The following is a 21532-nucleotide window of genomic DNA, read 5'->3' as shown; positions in this document are numbered from 1 at the left end:
ATGAGAGCTATTTTGTGCTAATATTTTGCAGGTCTCTTTTACATGTGTCTAGAAAGGGGATGTAATTGGAGGCATATACATTAGGTGAGGGAGTGGTTAGGAAAATACCTAGATATGACATAGCTTTGGACTGCCACTGAAATGGGAACCTGGTTGTAAGAGAAAGTTTTTAGTGAATTTTTGTACGCCAACAGATACAAAATCAATGGCTCCACGTTGAATATTTTAATACTAGCACATATTAAACCTCTAAAGTATTTCTGAAACTGTTGGAAGGGAAAAAGCCTAAACAATAGTCTTGTCAATAGTGTGAAAAAGTAGGTTTGTAATTTTCGGGCATCAGGGGCTTGCCTGCATAATGTGAAGCCGACTTAGTTGGGGTGGATGAGTTGGGTCATGATAGGGGCTAATCTCTGAGCAATTAATTTTGCATACAGTTTGACGTCATTGTTGAGCAATGATATCGGACGACAGTTTTGTGGGGATTCCAGCTCCTTTCCTGGTTTTGGCAACACTGGAAACGTTATCGGCCAACATTATAAAGGAAATCTGCCAGAGGACACATCAGTTTTGAACATTTGACACATATTGGGGGGCAGGGTGGCAGAAAACAATTTATAATAATTGGATGAGAAGCCATCTGGGCCTCGAGCTTTGCCATAGGGGAGAGAAGAACAATTTTTTTTCTATTTCTGTTGCTGTGAAAGGGGCATCGAGAGCTTCTAAATGTTCCTTGGAGATGCTCTGTTGGTAGAGTGATTCTAGGAAACCTTCAGTGTCGCGAGCTGTGGGTTGATTTGTCGAAGGGTCGTCCTTTAGGCTGCACAGTATGCTATAGTATGCTCGAAAAGCATTGGCTATGTCATCTGGGATGCTAGTAGCTTTTTGGCTCTATTCCCTCAGGCATAGAAATTGGCATGTAGTTTGAGTAACATTTTGGCATGTTTTTCGTTAGGGAGGGATCTTGGGTCAAATTTTGTTGCTAGTGTTGGGGTTTGGGTTAGTTTTTGTTTTCTTGTTCCAGTTAGTGCTGTCAAGTAGGTTGGTGAGCTGCTTTGTCCTTTGGCACTTTGCCTGAGAGCTTCATTTTATTAGGATCCCCCTAATGTATGCTTTGTGAGTAGACCATTCAAGAAAAGGATCAGGGAAGAGGAGGTATTAAGATCAAACAAGTTTAGTTGTTTGTGGATGTGTTGGATGGGATAGCCATCATCTGTGGGTTTTTTCACCAAGTTTACTTGCTCAATTTAGGATTAATATAGGTGCGTGGTCTGGCCAAGTTTCTGTGTGAATGTCTGAGTAACACAGTAATGACAGCTTAGACCACCGTGAAAAGCTCCCAGTACTGTGGTTATAAGGAGCCAGACAACCAGGAAGTGTGGAGATCACAGCAGAATTGCAGCTACTTCAAAGCAAAAAAAAACAATGAGGACATGAAACCAGTACTGCAGTAAGGTAAAGGAAGCTATTTTGCTAAAAAAAAAAATTCCTTTAGTGATCCTTTAAGCTTAACTATTACTGTAGACTTTATACTGGAGCCTTCCCCACCCACCACCCCAATGTCTCCATTGACATTTTTATTGTGATAGGTGAACTCATTGACCAATAGGAAAGCTTGAGTTGCAACCTAAATGTAACCTCTATTGACCATGTGCTTTTCACAACAAAACTTTTGTTTTTTATTAATATATCATTTCATTTTTTTTATTACTCTAAGCTTGAATTGCGCTGAGTTTTTATAAGTTTACTTTAAAATTGTGTTGGGGATTATTTCTTTGTATTGATGTATTTTTTATGTTTTCAGATCCTAAAATTGCTGAACCTGAAACTGAGATCTCCACAGAGTGGGAAATAAAGACAATTACAAGTGCTTTGAAGACATATTTGAGGTTTGTTAAAGACACACTATGCAGGGAAATGCTAAAGATAAAAGTAAAAAAAATATGCCTTTTAAAGAAATTGGGGTACAAAGCACATTCATTTGGAAGTTGATATAGGATGTTTTTCATTGAAATACAGTCAGAACTAACGGACAGCAAGCTTTAGTTTTGAGCTCATATGGCTCCTGATAATTTTCAGAGATCATATTTGTTTGCTAGCATTCAGTAAGTTAATTAAAGTGATAGAAAACCGTACCAAAAAAAACGGCCCCCGGGCAGCATGTCATAATATGCTAGTATGCATCGCATACTAGCACATTATGACAGACATACCTGAACAAAGCCTTTCACCACCACACTGTCACAGGTCCCAGCACTTCCATCTTCATCCGATCTTCCCTCCCGGTTTGCGGTCCTCGACCGTAGGAAAGGCAGAGCAGCGATGTTTTCACTCAGAGCCCAGTCCGCATATGCCAGTGATGTCACAGATTGCTGCTAAAGTAAATATCTACTAAACAGTGGGCGTTATCAACATTATGACTTTGCTACCATTTAAGTCGTAAACATTTATTTATTTAATATTGGAAAAATATAAATAAGTCATGTGTAGATGGATGGTAAAATAGTTGCAGTAATTAAAATAAAAAATCTATTTGCCTCTTGCCATCCAAGCATGGCAGTAGCCCAACAACCGAATGGAGAAGAAAGCACTGTCTGAACGTTTCACTGTGTCAGAACTGTTATTAATTAGTATGGTCGACCGGTGACTTTAAATTGGGAATGTCTGTGAAATATAAAATATATAAGTTTATCCAAAATGATACATATGATTATTTCAAATTGGCATTTCCAGCCAGCAAGTGGTGCTATAGATTCATTTTGACATTTTCTTTGTGCAAACTTGGCTGCTTTGCTGTAGTTTAGTCACTCCACGTTCCTGCCTGTTATGTTCATAGGGGTAGTTTTTTTGCGGGCTAGCTGGTAAATGTTCTGGGAATTTTATGTCTGTCTGTCAAGTGCATTGCTCTTCCTTCCATATGCACCTTACTGCAAAGGCTGGTTAAAAATTGGGGTGGTTGCCATTATTTTGTATAACTTGTTCGCTGGGGTTGGCCTGGGGACACATTAGGCGTCGATGTGTCCCTGCGCCTTTTAGAGAGGAGTGGACTCCCTCCAGGCAAACCTGCACATAATTTATTCACTGCTATATGTGCTCCAACTTGGAGACTCTTTAGAAGAGTGCTCTGTAAAACCAGTTTTAAACAAAATTCTTATCAAATGTTTATTTGTAAAATATGTTATATAACTAGTAATACATGATCTATATAAATAGTGGGAATATCTATACAAATATCAGTTTAAAATGTAAATATATGAACATTTAAAGTGTTCTTAAACCCTCAACAGTAAAATCAGTGTGTATATGCAGTAAAGCATGCTGGTTATACTCACTTTGGAACCTAAGGGGTTAATCCTCTGCATTGTGTAAAAAGGCTGTTTGATCCAGTCTTCTCTCATCCTCCCATTCCTGCTGATAGCACAGAGCCTTGGAGGCACTCTGCACATGCGTGTGATCGACACAGGGCCAATCGGCACTGTCCAGACAGAGGGTCAGGGGTCATGCAGCATCATAGGACAGTCAGAGGGGAATGGAACCCCCTTCCTACAAGCTTTAACCAGTGCTCTTTCAGACACTGATAGAAGCCACACAAATGCTATATATTGCTGATGAGAAAAGGTATTTAGCAGTTTATATTTACAAAAATAATTGTATTTTCCATGTTGTGTACTGTGTGAGACCAGATATAGTGAATGCAGGGTCCTGGGTTTAGTAACCATTTAAACATAATGAACACATAACCATTATAGCTTTCGTTCAAAGCATGTCTGCTATTTGATTGTATATTATGATTAATAACCAACCATGTCTCAGAATTGTGTGTATTTTTTACATTTGTAATTTTTTTTTTTCCCTGTGCAACTGTAGTGAAAACAATGAGCTTTTGTGTATGTAATTTGAACTGTGAAGAGTGTGCTGTTGGCACTGCCTAATACATTTTTATATTGCAGGATGCTTCCAGGGCCCCTCATGACTTACCAGTTTCAGAGAAGCTTCATCAAGGCTGCTAGTAAGTTCTCCATTAAGAGAGTTCTTTGTAAAATAATCTTTTGTGAAGCAATGTCTGTCGGACACATAGCCAACAGAAGTGATTTTTCGTTTTCATCTTATTGCTGCCTGTGGAACATTTGGATCCACAGGGACACATATGAGAAATTAGGCTGTGTAATGGGGTTAGCGTGCCTGAAGAAGAGGTCAAGTAAAATATCGACCTAGGTAAAAAATCCAACAAAATGGAGGACTGTAGAACTTTCACTGGATGTTGTTTATATGTACAGTGCCTTGAAAAAGTATTCATACCCCTTGCAATTTTCCACATTTTGTCACGTTACAACCAAAAACGTAAATTTATTTTATGTGATAGACCAACACAAAGTGGCACATAATTGTGACATGGAAGGAAAACAATAAATGGTTTCACATATTTATCTGTAAAAAAAAAATGAAAAAGTGTGGCGTGCATTTGTATCTCCCCCCCCCCCCCCCAAGTGAATACTTTGTAGAACCATCTTTGACTGCAATTACAGCTGCAAGTCTTTTTGGGTATGTCTCTACCAGCTTTTCACATCTAGCGAGTGACATTTTTGCCCATTCTTCTTTGCAAAATAGCTTAAGCTCCATCAGACTGGATGAAGAGCGTCTGTGAACAGCAGTTTTCAAGTCTTGCCACAGATTCTCAACTGGATTTAGGTCTGAACTTTGACTGGGCCATTCTAACACATGAATATGCTTTGATCTAAACCAGGGGTCCTCAAACTACGGCCCTCCAGCTGTTGCAGAACTACACATCCCATGAGGCATTGTAACACACTGACATTCACAGACATGACTAGGCATGATGGGAATTGTAGTTCCTGAACAACTGGAGGGCCGTAGTTTGAAGACCCATGATCTAAACCATTCCATTGTAGCTCTGGCTGTATGTTTAGGGTCGTTGTACTGCTGAAAGGTGAACCTTCGCCCTAGTCTCAAGTCTTTTGCAGACAGAGGTTTTCTTCTAAGATTGCCCTGTATTTGGCTCCATCCATCTTCCCATCAATACTGACTAGCTTCACTGTCCCTGTTGAATAAAAGCATTTCCACAATATGGTGCTTCCACCACCATGTTTCACAGTGGGGATGGTGTGTTCAGGATGATGTGCAGTTCGTTTTTCCACCACACATAGTGTTTTGTTTCTAGGTAAAAAGTTAATTTTTTGTCTTCTCTGACCAGAGCACCTTCTTCCACATGTTTGCTATATCCCCCACATGGCTTCTCGCAAACAGAAAACAAGTTACACACAGTTGGACTCAATTTACAAATTGGGTGACTTCTGAAGGCAATTGGTTCCACTAGATTTTGGTTAGGGGTATCAGAGTAAAGGGGGCTGAATACAAATGCACGCCACACTTTTCACATATTTATTTGTAAAAAAAAAATGAAAATCATTTATCATTTTCCTTTCACTTCACAATTATGTGCCACTTTGTGTTGGTCTATCACATAAAATCCCAATAAAAATACATTTAAAGAGGAACTGAAGACTGCTCACATAATTTGTAATAAACACATTCTAAAGCTTCCCTTCAACCACTTTGCATATTATTTTATATACACTGTGATTCTGTACTTGCCAAATATACGGCAGAAATCTCCTTCCACAAAGTCTGGCTGCATCCATTTTAACTGTGTGCAGCTGAAGCTGCTGCCTGTTCACTTCCTGGACTTACACAGACACACCTCTAGCTCTGCAGCTCTCATTGGCCCTCTTATAACTTATCCCCCTGCCTTCCTGGCAAACTTCCACAAGAATGAGAGAGAGAGCTGTGCATGATGTCATAAGCCTAGGCTAATGACCAGACAAGAAAGAGGAAGTGGGCTGTATAAGGTATAGTAAATACCAGTAAGGTAGAAGAAATAATGTTTTACTATCCAAAGTTGAAACAACAAGGGCAGAAGATTTAATAGATGGAAAGTTGAAAAAATGACTGACGGTCCACTTTAAGTTTTTGGTTGTAACTTGCCAAAATGTGGAAAATGTCAAGGGGTATATTTTTTCAAGGCACTGTATATACAGGCATATCTTCCCCACAGCTGTAGCTCTGTATTTTGTATATATGCTTAGTGTTGTAGGACCTGAGAAGTATGCTGCTTTAAAGCATTACTCCAGCCCAAAAATAAAATAGCCCATTAACCACTTCCCACCTGCGCTATAACCAAAAGACAGTTACAGTGGAGGCTTACATTGCTGGGAGGGTGTGCATGGATGTTCTCTTGTTGATCGTGTTGCCTGCATGCCGTGCTCTGTGATCACTGCGTCCTTAAAAAAAAAAAAAAAAAAGCTTTGTGTGAAAAAAAATTACAAAAATTTCATATGGGTACACTGTAGCATAACCACAAAATAGTCATTTAAAGTGTGACAGTGCAGAAAGATGAAAATATCCTGGACAGGAAAGGGGTAAAAGTGCCCAGTAGGCAAGTGGTTAAAAAAATAAAATTAAAGGCAGCTTTTGCTGCAATACTCACCTTTAATCTGGAACTGCTCACCACCACCACCCATTTTCTTCATTCCTAAATGCCTCAATATTCCAGGTTGAATGACAGCCAGCCAGCATAGTTCAAGCTAGTTTTCCTGAACAAAGGCCATCACACTGATCGACAATTGGATGACTGAAAGCTCCCTCAAACTCAACGGATCCAAAACAGAGCTACTCACCCTGCACGCAAATAGGAAATCCATTTCTAGGACCACATGGATACCACCCACCATCCTCGGACAAACCATTGCGCCAAGCAACAAAGTCAAAAGCCTCGGAGTCATCTTTGACGCAGACATGACGATGGATGCACAAATAGGATCAGTTGTCAGCAGTTCTCATCACCTGCTCCGCATGCTACGTAGACTCATCCCCTTCATCCCGGAAGAAGACAGAGCTGTAGTGGTTGGAACTATCATCAATTCACGACTCGACTACGCAAATTCCCTCTATTTAGGACTACCGAAATACCAGATGTCACGTCTACAAGTCGTCCAGAACACGGCAGCCAGACTGGTAACAGGTAAAAAGCCGTGGGAATCAGTCTCCCCGGCCTTGAGATCCCTCCACTGGCTGCCCGTACAGGACAGGGTGACATTCAAGACACTCTGCCTTACCCACAAATGTACACAGGGGAACGCTCCCCAATACTTAAGCGAGAAAATAAAACCCTACGTCACCAAGCGCGTGCTCCGATCAACCAACCAAAACCTTCTCCAAATTCCTAAATCCCGCTACAAATCGAAGGGAGAACGCAGATTTTCGGTCCAAGGACCTCGGCTCTGGAATGCTCTACCCACTACCATCCGCCTGGAGGAAAACCATCGGGCCTTTAGGAAAAAACTAAAGACCCACCTCTTCTGAAGGACCGGTACGACTCTGGATGTCAAGCGCCTTGAGGCGATTAAGTTCGCATTTGCTGCGCTATATAAGTCACTCACTCACTCACTCACTCACAGGTGTGCTGCCAGCCTGGGATTGGACAGGGACGTGGAAACGGCAAAATGATACCGCTCATTACTCTGCTTCTCCCTCCTATCAGCATGCTCCATGTTAGCTGCTGATTCTTCTTATAGTCTCAGTTCAAGGGGCTGATACTAGGTCAGATTCAGGTACCTAAAAATGCTTGCTTGGAAAAATACATGTAACAATATATTCATTAATACAGACCTGGAGTCATTTGTTACTTTTAAATCTAGGGTTTAGTTCTAAGTATATACGTTTGTTATTTTCTTTATATTTATGTTTCATGTATGCACCTTTTGAAGTAATGTTTTAATTTTCATTAAAGAACTTGAAAACCAGGAATCCCGCATAAAGGAAATCCATTGTCTGATTCACCGCTTGCCGGAGAAGAACCGACAGATGTTGCACTTATTAATAAAACACTTGGCAAGGTAAGTCCCTGTGTATTTCCTGTAGCAGCAACTTCTATGGAGAGAAGAAGCTGCTTTTTTTGTGAGTTGTTGCTTCATCCTTTTCAGTTTCTCTACCACTTTAAATTCCTTATCACTATCTAGAGCTTACCACAAAGTTCATTGTCATTGGACAGCAGGGCCATGTCTTGGCTTTATCAAACTAGGCAGTTGCCGAGTACATTGCCAGCTGGAAAATACATCCGACTAAAGTAATAAATGACCATCTGAATTTTAGGCGTCAGATAGGGTGCAATTAATCATTCCGGAAATGGAAGCATAAATGTTGTATTCATTTCATGTCCGTTTTATTTTGTAGGCGTCTAGCGTACATTCCCAGCCCACAGATCCACCTTTCCTTTAGAATATTGTACTGAAGATTTTTGCCAATACATGTGTCCACGTGGATGCCACTTGGATGTGAGCCAAAAGCACAAAGTTGCAGTTTCACCACACTGATGAGCTCATTACTCTGCTCTGTCAAAGAGGAAGTTTTATACAAAAGAATATTTGTCCATTTAACCATTTGCGTGCTGGGCCTTTATCTCCCCCAATCCCCCTCCCCCATACATTTTTTTTTTATTTGATGTCTCAGTTCAGGACATTATACCTTTTCGCATTTGAATCATACCTTAAAGTGATTGTAAAGGTTCATTTTTTTTTTTAAATAACAAACATGTCATACTTGCCTCCACCGTGCAGTTTGTTTTGCACCCGAACTTCCTCTTCTGGGGTCCCACTGCGGCTGTCTCGGCTCTTGCCTGCAAGAGCTAACTCCCTCTGGGAAGCTCTCTCCGGAGGGGGTTACCTTGCGGGCGTGCTCCTGTGTTATACACTCGGTGTGCATAGCCTCCGAGTGTATAACTCAGCCCCTGCATCACTGAATTTGATTGATACCAGCGGGAGCCAATTGCTGCGCTGTTATCAATCTATCCAATGAGGAGCAGTTCGGAGATTAACATTTTGGACGCAAGTGGAACAGAACCAAACTATGGTACCTAAAAAACATCTCCATAGACGACACTTTAAAAGCCTTTACAGGTGTTCAGTTTAGAGGTCTGGTGCTAGAATTATTGCTCTCGCTCAAATGCTCGCAGTGACATGTTACATGTGTGGTTCGATCACCGTTAACATATGCATGCAAGATCTACTTTGTGTGTGAGCATGGGGGGATAGGGCGCTTTCAATTTTATATTTTATCATTTATTTATTTTACATTGTATTTTTTATTAACCTTATTGCTATTAAAAAGGATAAATAACATTCATTTTGATCGCATGGGCTGTGACAGATCCTCTTTTTGGAGAGATCTGGGATCTAATAGTGTCCCTCGGTTTCCTCATAGTAAATGATGCTTCCTTGCCATGCAGAAGAGTGGCTTTATAGATCTGTCTGCTTTCACTTTAACCACTTGCCGACCAGCCGCCGCAGTTTTACGGCGGCAGGTCGGCTTGGCTGCGCAAAATCACGTAATATTACGTGATTTTGTATTTCAGCCACTAGGGACGCGCACGCCCCCTGCTCGCCCATTGTGCCGACGCATGTGCCCGGCGGGCATGATCACAGCCGGGCACCCGCGGATGCTCGTTACAGAGCGAGAACCTGGATGTTGTGTGTGTAAACACACAGCTCCCGGTCCTGTCAGGGGGAGAAATGACTGATCGCATTTTCATACAATGTATGAACAGCGATCTGTCATTTCCCCTTGTCAGTCCCACCCCCCCTTCAGTTAGAACACACCTAGGGAACATAATTAACCCCTTCCTCGCCCCCTAGTGTTAACCCCTTCCCTGTCAGTGACATTTTTACAGTAACCAATGCATTTTTATGGCACTGATCGCTATAAAAATGCCAATGGTCCCGTCCATTTTACCCAGATTGCTATATAACTTTGAAACGTTGCCGAATTGCCCTACCCCCTCCTCAGCTGAAAGCACTTTGTAGGAGTTTTTTTAAAGTTCATATGGGGTGGTGGGGCTCACCATATAGCAGGCTCAGTGGTTTTTGCCCCTAGGTCCAGGGGTGGTTTGGGTGCTCCGGATATTGTTAAATATTATTATGCCTCACACCTGAGGGCTGTTATTTCCTGGTCCTCTCTACATGCTCCGAATTAATGGGCTGCCTTTGAGAAGGGGGTGCTGTACCCGGTTCATCCTTGCTCTTTAGTTTGGGGTACCCTTCCTTCCCTGGATTCTATTTACAAGCGTCAATGTACTGCCCCGATGGCCTTCACTTTAAACATTTGGCGCAAGTGTCTCAAAAGCTATCCCCTTGCTTCGCCTTGTCCTCCACTTGTGAATGTTCTGTTTAACCCAATCATACCAGATAGTATGTCTCTGGGTAGGATTTCCTCATGGTTCAATGCGCCTCTGTTTCAACTACGAAATTTAGTTAATCCCGTTACACGGAGGTTGTATAATTGTAATACCTTGTGCGGAAAATTTGATATACCCACCCACCTTTTTTATTTTTACCTACAGGTTAGACATTTTTTCATTCCAAATCTCCCACCCTGACTCTCGACAGACCGACCGCTTTCGAGTTTTTGTGTGCCCAGGGCCCTCACCAATTACACTTAATATCCTCTATCCACCGTATCCTCCATGAATCGATTCCTATTTCTGAAACCACACACCTTTACATGAGAAAATGGTCGCACTTATTGGGTAAGCCTATTACGGTTCAAATCTGGGATAAGATTTGGTCTTCTATTTTTAAGTCCTCTAAATGTGTGACTCAACGGTAAACGTCCATTAAAATTCTCATGTTCTGGTATAAAACCCCTGATGTCATTCATACATATATTTCCTCGGTTCCACCGAACTGCTGGCATTGTGGAAATTATACTGGTTCTTTGTTTCATATCTTTTGAAAATGTTCCTTGGTCCAACCCTTTTGGCAGGAGGTGAGGCTACTGTTACAGGAGGTGATGGATGTGTCCCTCCTGTTTGATCCTTTAAATTTTCTTTTGGGACTTCCATTCCCTGGCCTACCCAAAAATGTTAACCGCTTAGCTGCCTATATCTTATTAGCCTCCAAAAGGCTCATACCATTGTGTTGGTTATCTAGAGCTCCCCCTCCATGGCCCAGATTCCTTCACCTGGTTGCTGAGATTCGGAGGATAGAGTATTTAACAGCATCTGTCCACGATTCCATACCACAATTTGATAAAGTTTTGGAACCGTGGGACCACTCGAGATATGGGACCCCTGTACCATTGGCCTCACCTTAGTCTTTGTTATTATTCCCTGATTTATGCTGCTACTGTTTACCTAGGAGTTGTTTGTTTTATATTATCTTGTTAATCTGTGCAGATCACTACTGTGATCTGCACCTTTGGACACTGTGGGCCAGATCCACAAAAACCTGGCGTAACTTAAAAAATCCCATTTAAGTTACACTGCCTTAAAATTTCTACCTAAGTGCCTGATCCACAAAGCACTTATCTAGAAATTTCAGGCTGTGTAACTAAAAATCCGCCGGCGCAAGGCGTTCCTATTCAAATGGGGCGAGTCCCATTTTTAAATGCGCATGCGCGAAGTTACGTTACGCCGAGTTTTGAGGATCGCGACGGCTTAAAAAAGTTGCGTCGGAAAAAAAAATAAAAAAATGACAGCGTCGCTCGGCATGCATTCCTGAGGGAGAACTCCATGCCAATTTTCAAAGAAAAAACCGGCATGGGTTCACCCCCCAGGAGCATACCAGGCCCTTAGGTCTGGTATGGGTTGTAAGGAGACCCCCCCCCACGCCGAAAAATCGACGTAGGGGGTCCCCCTACAATCCATACCAGACCCGTATCCAAAGCACGCTACCCGGCCGGTCAGGAAGGGAGTGGGGACGAGCGAGCGCCCCCCCCCCTCCTGAGCCGTGCCAGGCCGCATGCCCTCAACATGGGGGGGTTGGGTACTCTGGGGCAGGGGGGCGCACTGCGGGCCCCCCCACCCCAGAGCACCCTGTCCCCATGTTGATGAGGACAGGACCTCTTCCCGACAACCCTTGCCATTGGTTGTCGGGGTCTGCGGGCGGGGGCTTATCGGAATCTGGGAGTCCCCTCAAATAAGGGGGCCCCCAGATACCGGCCCCCCACCCTAAGTGAATGGATATGGGGTACATCGTACCCCTATCCATTCACCTGTAGGCAAAAAGTTAAAGTTAGTAAACACACAACACAAGGGTTTTTAAAATAATTTATTATTCTGCTCCGGATGCCCCCCCTGTCTTCTTTATTAGCTCTATTAGCAGGGGGGGCTTCTTCTTCCGCTCTCCGGGGGTCTTCCACTCTCCGGGGGTCTTCTTCCACTCTCCGGGGGGGGGGTTTCTTCTTCCGCTCTCCGGGGGGGGGCTTCTCCGGACTCCGGGGGTCTTCCATCTTCTCCCCTCTTCCGCTGTTGACTCGGCGAACCCCGGTTCTTCTGCAGATGTCCGGTGCCTTCTTCTTCAGCGCTGGCTGCCTGCTATCTTTGTGTGTTAGCTCAATTTCTAACAGGCAGCCGGCGCGGTCTTCTGTGACGTCAGGTTCTTCTTCTTCCCTCTTCCGATGTTGCCTCGTCGCCTGTTGTCGCTGTAAAGCGCGCCTTGCATCCCATTTATATAGGCATCACCGTCCCATCATGCTCCGGTAGGTACCCACGTGCGCCCCCCTGCCCCAGAGCACCCAACCCCCCCATGTTGAGGGCATGCGGCCTGGCACGGCTCAGGAGGGGGGGGACGCTCGCTCGTCCCCACTCCTTTCCTGACCGGCCGGGTAGCGTGCTTTGGATACGGGTCTGGTATGGATTGTAGGGGGACCCCCTACGTCGATTTTTCGGCGTAGGGGGGTCTCCTTACAACCCATACCAGACCTAAGGGCCTGGTATGCTCCTGGGGGGGAACCCATGCCGGTTTTGTTTTTACAAATTGCCGTGGAGTTCTCCCTCGGGAATGCATACCAAATGCCGTCGCTGGAATGGGCCTTTACATGGTGTGACTAGTTTACACTTTGTAACATCAGCCCTAGTTTTACACTTGCAAAATAAAACTTACGGCGAAAAAACGAAGCTGGAAAGCTTTGTGGATCGCCTTAAGTGCTAATTTGCATACTAGAAACGGCATTTCGACTCGAAATGCCCCCAGCGGCGGATGCGGTACTGCATCCTAAGATTCGGCAGTGTAATTCAATTACACATGCCGGATCTTCTGCCTAACTTTGGAAAAAGCCTTTTGAGGATCGTTTCCAAAGTTAGACACAGACTGAACAGCAGTTAAGTCTGCGTATCTCTTTTGAGGATCTGGCCCATAGTACCTGTCATTTGTTTCTACGTTCTTTTTTGAACAATCTCTTTGATGTCATTATGTTGATGTTATCATTCTTTTGTACCTTATGATACAGTTCTGTATTATATGCTCTTTAACCAGTTCCCGACCCCCGCATGTACATATACGTCCACAATATGGCACGTACAGGCACATGGGCGTACACGTACGTCCTCGCCTATTAGCGGGTGGGGGGTCCGATCGGGACCCCCCCCGCTACATGCGGAGGTCGGGTCCGCTCGGGGAGCGATCCGGGACCACGGCGCGGCTATTTGTTTATAGCCGCTCCGTCGCGATCGCTCCCCGGAGCTGAAGAACGGGGAGAGCCGTGTGTAAACACGGCTTCCCCGTCCTTCACTATGGCGGCGCATCGATCGCGTCATTCCCTTTATAGGGAAGACACGATCGATGACGTCATTCCTACAGCCACACCCCCAAACAGTTGTAAACACATACTAGGTGCACCCTAACTCCTACAGCGCCACCTGTGGTTAACTCCCAAACTGCAACTGTCATTTTCACAATAAAGAATGCAATTTAAATGCATTTTTTGCTGTGAAAATGACAATGGTCCCAAAAATGTGTCAAAATTGTCCGAAGTGTCCGCCATAATGTCGCAGTCACGAAAAAAATTGCTGATCGCCGCCATTAGTAGTAAAAAAAAAAAAATTAATAAAAATGCAATAAAACTATCCCCTATTTTGTAAACACTATAAATTTTGCGCAAACCAATCGATAAACGCTTATTGCGATTTTTTTTTACTAAAAATAGGTAGAAGAATACGTATCGGCCTAAACTGAGGAAAAAAAATGTTTTTATATATGTTTTTGGGGGATATTTATTACAGCAAAAAGTAAAAAATATTGCATTTTTTTCAAAATTGTCGCTCTATTTTGTTTATAGCGCAAAAGCGCTCTCTCACAGCCCAACGTAACGAGGCACTAAAGGGGACATTAACCCACAGCTACATGGGCAAATCCAGAGGTGCCCGCTCCATGAAAGCCCGGGGATCCTCACAGCCACCGCCGGGAGCCGCGACGGACCTCCGGTCCTTCTTTAATCCACATACCATGCCGCCTGTCGGATCAGGCAAGATGGCGCCGGACCCCCCCGCGGCCTGCTCACAGCCATCTCCGCGGCTCTCCAGGTCGGCCAGCCCCACACCCTGGACTCCTGTGGGTCATCCGTCGGCTCCAGTGCACCCCGCGGACCTTCCATCCCCATCCGGAGCGGTGAGTCCACTCAGCCCCGGCCATCTCGCCCTGTCAGGGACCCCACCACGTGGAACACAGGCCGCCATGACAGGCCTCCCCCCTCCGCACTACACGCAGTGCTCTGGTGCTTTCCCCCAGCTGCTGAGGTCCATGTCTGATCCCTGCCTTCCAGAGACTGATCCTGGATCCCCCACGCCCTCGATCTCCTCAGAGGACTTTCCTGCCCTGCCAGCACCACTGTACCCAGCCCACCAAGCAGTGCAAGAGCCTGTGGAGATCCATGAGGCCTCCTTCTCCCAAGCACCTGACTCACCCCCACCTAAGGCTCAGAGACTCTCACAGCAGCAGCTCCCCTGCCCTCCTGGAGCCCAGCAGGCCAAACATACCTATGCCCAGAAGGCTGGCTCCCCTGCACCCAATGCTTCTGGGACAGACATCCGTGCACTGCCTTCATCCACCCAGGTACCACCGTGGGGTGACCAGAGGTACTCTCCTACAGAATTAGCTTACCAGGCCCATGGCTATGCTACCCCAAACCCCCAGACGCTGCCGCCACGTCTCCTCCCCTCTCACGAGCACCCACTAGTATCAGCAAATGCTCACCCTGTTTCTCCTCAGTGGCATTCGTACCTGCAAGCAATTCCTACTAAGGAAGATTTTAGACAGCTGATCGAGGAGGTTAAGTCGGCGTGCCGCTCAGAAATTCAAGTGCTCCAGTCGGGCATGAAGCACCTGGCAGACCGTGTGGAAATGGTGGAGGAAGAGATTCAGGAGACCAAGCTGGCGGTCCACAGGACTCAACTTCAAGGTGCGGATCACCGCACCCTGCTACGGGACATGCAGCGCCATGTGGAGGACCTGGACAACAGGGGGCGCAGGAATAACATCAGGCTGAGGGGGGTCCCAGAGTCCGAGGAACAGGAGGATCTTCAGAGCACGCTGCAAACAGTGTTTAACAACCTCCTAGGGGCACCCCCCACCTCACGTATTGAGATGGACAGAGCTCACCGGGCGTTGCGCCCTAAAAATGCCACCTCTACACCGAGGGATATCATCTGCAGGATCAGCTCCTACCCCTTGAAGGAGGAAATCATGCGCCAGGCCCGTTTGGCGCGGAAAGTGATGCTTCAAGACGTGCCAGTGCAACTATACCCAGACCTTTCGTGGATTACTCTACAAAAGCGCAGACTCCTGCAACCCCTGCTGCGGGCCTTGCAAGATGAACATATCATATACAGGTGGGGATTCCCCTTTAGCCTCACGGCCAAGCATCAGGGCAAATCGGCCATTCTGAGATACCCGGAGGACCTCGAGGCCTTTTGTGATGTCTTGGGGATTCCTGTCCCCCAACTCCCGGAATGGGACCTCGTTGCCACCCCGCCGGCGCCGCCAGTGACCTGGCAGAAAGTACCTCCGTCCAACCGCCACAGGGGTAAAGAAGCACCCCGCAAGACAGCTCACCGCAGAGGCACCTGAACTTCATTTTCGTTGTTTTTGCTGCGTCTTTTTTCCTTTTTTTTTTTTTTTTCCTAGTGACTATGCCCTGGACACTTTCATTATTCAGTCCCCCCTCATAGTGCCCAAAACTACACCCCCAGTATGTCACATGGGCGCGTCTCCGTCGAGATTTGAGAGAAAGGGAGCTTTCTGCTCATCCACCCCCCTCCCCCCCCCCCTGGTTCAGTGACTGTAGCTTCCCCCAGTCTTGCAGTTGGTTCTGTTTTTTGTTGTTTTTCTTGATGACCACCTTAGGGCTCCCGGGCATCCACCTGGCGCACCCTTCTGTGGCGAGGCCAGATGGATTCCGAGGAAACCGTTTTGACCTAGGCCTACAGGCCTCTCAAGGTCTGGCGTTAATGTTAGATCTAGTCGATCATTGTCTTTTTGTTGTTGTATGTGTTAACCCCTCTTCTTTCTTTCAGCTCTCCTTCCTCCCCTCTTCTCCTCCATCATCGGACGGCCTATCCCGACCTACATGGGATCTGCCTGGATCACCTCCCGGGGCGCCCCGGTCCTTGGCCTTTGACCTCCGTCGGCTCCATGTCGCTTCAGGTAAGAGACTCTCCCCCCTCCCCACACCAACCCCATGGCTAAGGTCCTATCTTTAAACGTACACGGCCTAAACTCTGACAGAAAGAGGCATCTGGCACTAAGGGAGTTCAGACAGTCGGGAGCGGACGTGGTCTTTGTCCAGGAAACACACTTTGACAGTAAGGGGTCCTTCGCGTTCGCCTCTAAGCAATTCCCACAGATATATTTAGCGTCAGGTCCCCGCAAGCGAGCTGGAGTCGCAATACTTATTAAACATGGGTCCCCGTTCACTTGCTCCAGCCATTACAGCGATCCTCAGGGTCATTTTGTTATCCTCCGAGGCCTATGGCAGATGCGTGAGGTCACTTTCTGCGCATTATATGCCCCGAATGTCCAACAGCACAGATTTCTAACTAGGCTCTTTACTCGCCTCTTTCGATCGGACCACGGGTTACTGGTGGTAGGGGGCGGCTTCAACTTGACCCATTCTGCGACTGCCGATCGCCATGTGGTGGGCCCCCGGGCGTTGTCAGCTCGAGCCCTTAGGGACTCAAAGCTCTTCCGCCAAATCTCCAGAAGATATGCCCTCTTTGATACCTGGCGGGCCCTCCACCCGGGTGATCGGCAGTACACTTTTTACTCGGCCCCTCACAAAGCCCACTCTCGCATCGACTATTTTTTCACCAACAATCTTACACTTAGGGTGGTACGGGAGGCGCAGATACTCCCGATATCGTGGTCGGACCATGCTCCGATCATGCTCACGCTAGATCTAGGCTCCCCCGTCCACAGGCCCTATAATTGGAGACTAAATACCTTCCTCCTCCAACACCTACCATCCAAGACAGAACTCACCTCTACCCTACAACTCTACTTTGTAGAAAACAACACCGCTGACGTCTCCACCTCTACGCTCTGGGAGGCCCACAAAGCGGTCCTTCGGGGTAGATGCATGGCGATATCCGCGGCCCTAAAAAAAGACGCATTAGCTACTAAGCAGCGGACCGAAAGGGAACTTGAAGCCCTGGAGCGCCGACTGCAGGTGTCCCCCTCTGTCACACCCCTGAAGAAAATTACTAGCCTTCGAGCGACCCTGAGGGACCTGGCCCTTGGCCAGGTGGAAAAAGCCCTCATTAGGTTGCGGCAAATCTACTATGACAAGGGCAATAAGGCCCACTCCCTCTTAGCAAAAAAACTGCGCGACGCCCACCTAGCGACGACCCCCCATCAGGTTAAGGATGCCTCGGGCTGCCTCCAATCTCACCCCAGGGACGTGGCCAGCACGTTCGCTGACTACTACATGGATCTCTACAATAACCCCGACATTCCCAGCGATCCTCTCTCCCCGGGCGTTGCCCGTAGCATGGAACGATACCTGGAACAGAGTGGGGTCTTTAGGCTCCAACCCTCTGACCTAACTTCCCTGAATATGCGCATTACTGAAGAGGAGATTGAGCAGACCATCAAATCCCTACCCTCCCGTAAGTCCCCAGGCCCAGATGGCCTACCTTATGAATACTATAAAGCTTTCCTGCCCCTCCTGCTCCCCCATATGTGCAAACTCTTTAATGCATTCCTCCGAGATAGCCCCGTCCCGTCAGACATGCAGCGCTCCTTTGTCACCCTGATTCCTAAGCCGGACAAGGACCCTGTCCTTTGTGCCAATTATAGACCCATCGCCCTATTGAACTCAGACCTAAAAATCTTTACAAAACTACTTTCGATCCGTTTGAACTTGGTCCTCCCTTCCCTCATTCACAAGGATCAGGTGGGCTTTGTGCCACTTAGGCAGGCAGGCGACAACACCCGAAAAGTAATAGACCTGGTGGATGTGGCGAACAGAGATAACACGGCGTCCTTGCTACTTAGCTTGGACGCTGAGAAGGCCTTTGACCGGCTTGGATGGCCCTTCATGTTCGCCACGTTGCACCATGTGGGAATCCGGGGCCCATTTATGACAGCGATTCGTCACCTCTACTCAAACCCCTCTACCCAGGTCAAAACGCCCTTCGCCCTCTCTTCCTCCTTTCCCATCACTAATGGCACTCTGCAGGGGTGTCCACTTTCACCCTTGCTATTTGCTTTATGTGTTGAACCCCTAGCGGCCACTATCCGGAACAACCCGTCTATCCGGGGGATCCCTGTCAGGGACAGGGAATTTAAAATTTCTTTGTTTGCGGATGACATTATCCTTTCCCTGACTCAACCCAGAATTTCCCTCCCGAACCTTCATGCTGAATTGGCCCGGTACGGAGCCCTGTCAGGCTATAAAATTAACACGTCTAAATCAGAGGCCCTCCCAATTAATATTGCCGGGACGGAGATAGCTCACCTACAGGCCAACTTCTCCTACCACTGGAAAACGACCTCCCTGAAATATTTGGGGATACACATTACCCCAAGCTTCACCACTCTGTATCAGGAAAATTTCCCTCCCCTGTTTCGTTCGGTAAGATCCCTACTAACACAATGGAAGAAACACCATATTTCCCTGCTCGGCCGTATCGCCTCAGTCAAAATGACAATACTCCCAAAGCTCCTCTACCTTTTCCAAACGTTGCCCATCCCCGTCCCCTACAAACATCTGAGGAAACTCCAGTCTGACCTAATTAAATTCACCTGGAACCACAAGAGACATAGGATACCCCAGACAGTATTAATGGCGGCGCGCTCAGACGGGGGCCTGGCGTTTCCCAATCTTGTCAAATACTACCAAGCCACCCAACTCAGGGCGATAGCTTCTTGGTTTACGCAACGTTCCTATAATAAGTGGACAGAGATCGAAAAATTATGGCTAGCCCCGACCCATCCTAATAACTTACTTTGGTGCGCGGACGCGGAGGTCCCCCCTGAATGTCTGCTGGGATCCATGACACAGCTCAGGCGTCTTTGGCGTCGGCTGTCGAGGCCACTTGGCTTGTCTTCAAAGCGTTCGCTCATGACTTCATTTATGTGTAACCCCAAGGTGCCAGACAGCCTCACACACCATATGTCCCACCCGTGGACATCTCGGAACCTGTTTCACTTTGGGACCCTAGTAGATCCCATTTCACGCAAATTACTGCCCTTCTCTAGCCTCCAGACCAAATTTAACCTCCCTAGGAAGGTTTTCTACAGCTATCTGCAAATTCGCCATTACGCCCTATCCATAGCACCTGACCTGCAATTCTCCCCCCCAGTGCCCTTTGAGACTTTGATCCTGGCTGGATCGACCCAGAAAGGCCTTATCTCCGACATATACAAGATATTAAACACATACCGATCGGAAACCCAGGGTAAACACTCCTATATGACCCGATGGGAAAAAGCCCTTAATGAAGTAATCCCAATAGAGCAATGGCGGATAATATGGTCCCAGGCGGCGAAGAGTTCACTTTGTACACTGTACAAAGAGAACACATACAAAGTACTTCTTTTCTGGTATATGACCCCCGACGTACTACATGCCATATACCCCTCTAGCTCAGATCGCTGTTGGCGATGTCAAACGGATAGGGGCTCCCTCTTTCATATTTATTGGAGCTGCCCGGGGATCTCCCCCTACTGGACTGCAGTCCAACAACTTCTGGGCCGCCTCCTAGATACGCAGGTCCCCCTATGCCCCAAATTCTTTTTGTTGGGCCTGTCACCCCAGAGGATAACCAAGCCATATAAAAAGCTGGCGCGTCATGTTCTCACAGCTGCACGCTGCCTCATAGCCCTTAACTGGAAAAATCGTTCTCCCCCCACCCCTGAGGCTTTATACGCTAGAGTTAAAGACGTGGAGCTGATGGAGAGAATGACCGCCAGGATACAGGACAGGCTGGAAGCCCATGACGTTGTCTGGGAGCAGTGGCGCCTCCGGGAGGACCCATTATAAACCAGGTGAACGAGCTGATCCGATGACACCTTTCCCTCCCCCCCCTTTTTCTTTTCTTTTTCCTTTTTCCCTTCTATCCCCCCCCCCTTTCCTTTTTCTTTCTCTTTTCCTCACCCCTTCCCTTTCTTTTTCTTCCTTTATTCCTTTCCTCTGTGAGCACCCTAGCGGCTCATTCCAGGTTTAATGTTTTGCAAAGTCCTAATACAAGCTTCAGTCAGTTAACAAACTTGACTTTGGATACGTGCTTACTATTGCTTATTAGTGTACTGACAAACCATACTCTTTTTATTACCGGAAGGTCTGTGACGTATGCTGGTTTTTGTCCCTTTTGCATATCTTCCTTTTATGCTATATCCCATGCTTTTGTATGCTGTGAGCAACTATTTTCAATAAAAAAGTTATTTGAGAAAAAAAAAAAAAAATGCCAATAGTCCCAAAAATGTGTCAAAAGTGTCCGAAGTGTCCGCCATAATGTCGCAGTACCGATAAAAATTAAAAAATTGCTGATCGCCGCCATTACTAGTAAAAAAAAAAAAATATTAATAAAAATGCCACAAAACTATCCCCTATCTTGTAGACGCTATAACCCAATCAATAAACGCTTATTGTGATTTTTTTTTTTACGTAAAAAAATTTAGAAGAATACGTATCGGCCTAAACTGAGGAAAACGTTTTTTTATATATTTTTGGGGGATATTTATTATAGCAAACAGTAAAAAATATTATTATTTTTTTTTTTATTTTTTTTTCAAAATTCTCGCTCTATTTTCGTTTATAGCACAAAAAATAAACGCAGAGGTGATCTAATACCACCAAAAGAAAGCTCTATTTGTGGGGAAAAAAAGGATGCCGATTTTGTTTGGAAGCCACATCGCACGACCGTGCAATTGTCAGTTAAAGCGACGCAGTGCCGAATCTCAAAAAGTGGCCCAGTCATTGACCAGCAAAATGGTTCGGGGCTGAAGTGGTTAAAGGGGTTGTAAAGGAATTTTTTTTCCCTAAATAGCTTCCTTTACCTTAGTACAGTCCTCCTTTACTTACCTTATCCTTCGATTTTGCTTTTAAATGTCCTTATTTCTTCTGAGAAATCCTCACTTCCTGTTCTTGTGTCTGTAACTCCACACAGTAATGCAAGGCTTTCTCCCATGTGTGGAGAAAGCCTCTTGAGGGGTCGAGCAGGAGTGTCAGGATGCCCACTAACACA

At 46.1% G+C, this 21532-nt stretch overlaps 1 protein-coding gene across 4 annotated transcripts in view; it reads left to right on the top strand.

Moving 5' to 3' along the window:
- The window catches only part of ARHGAP26 (Rho GTPase activating protein 26), a 644209-nt gene that overhangs the window by 349325 nt on the left and 273352 nt on the right, over positions 1-21532 (top strand). For all 4 annotated transcript variants that reach the window (XM_040344603.1, XM_040344602.1, XM_040344605.1 and 1 more), the window contains 3 exons: positions 1805-1889; positions 3951-4009; positions 7808-7913. In XM_040344603.1, the coding sequence (XP_040200537.1) occupies positions 1805-1889; positions 3951-4009; positions 7808-7913 (250 nt within the window). The remainder of the gene's footprint in view (positions 1-1804; positions 1890-3950; positions 4010-7807; positions 7914-21532) is intronic.

This window comes from Rana temporaria, chromosome 3 (genome assembly GCF_905171775.1).
Source record: "Rana temporaria chromosome 3, aRanTem1.1, whole genome shotgun sequence".
NCBI lineage: Eukaryota > Metazoa > Chordata > Amphibia > Anura > Ranidae > Rana > Rana temporaria.
Note: the sequence above shows the minus strand (reverse complement) of the source record. Positions and strands in the feature narration are given on the sequence as shown.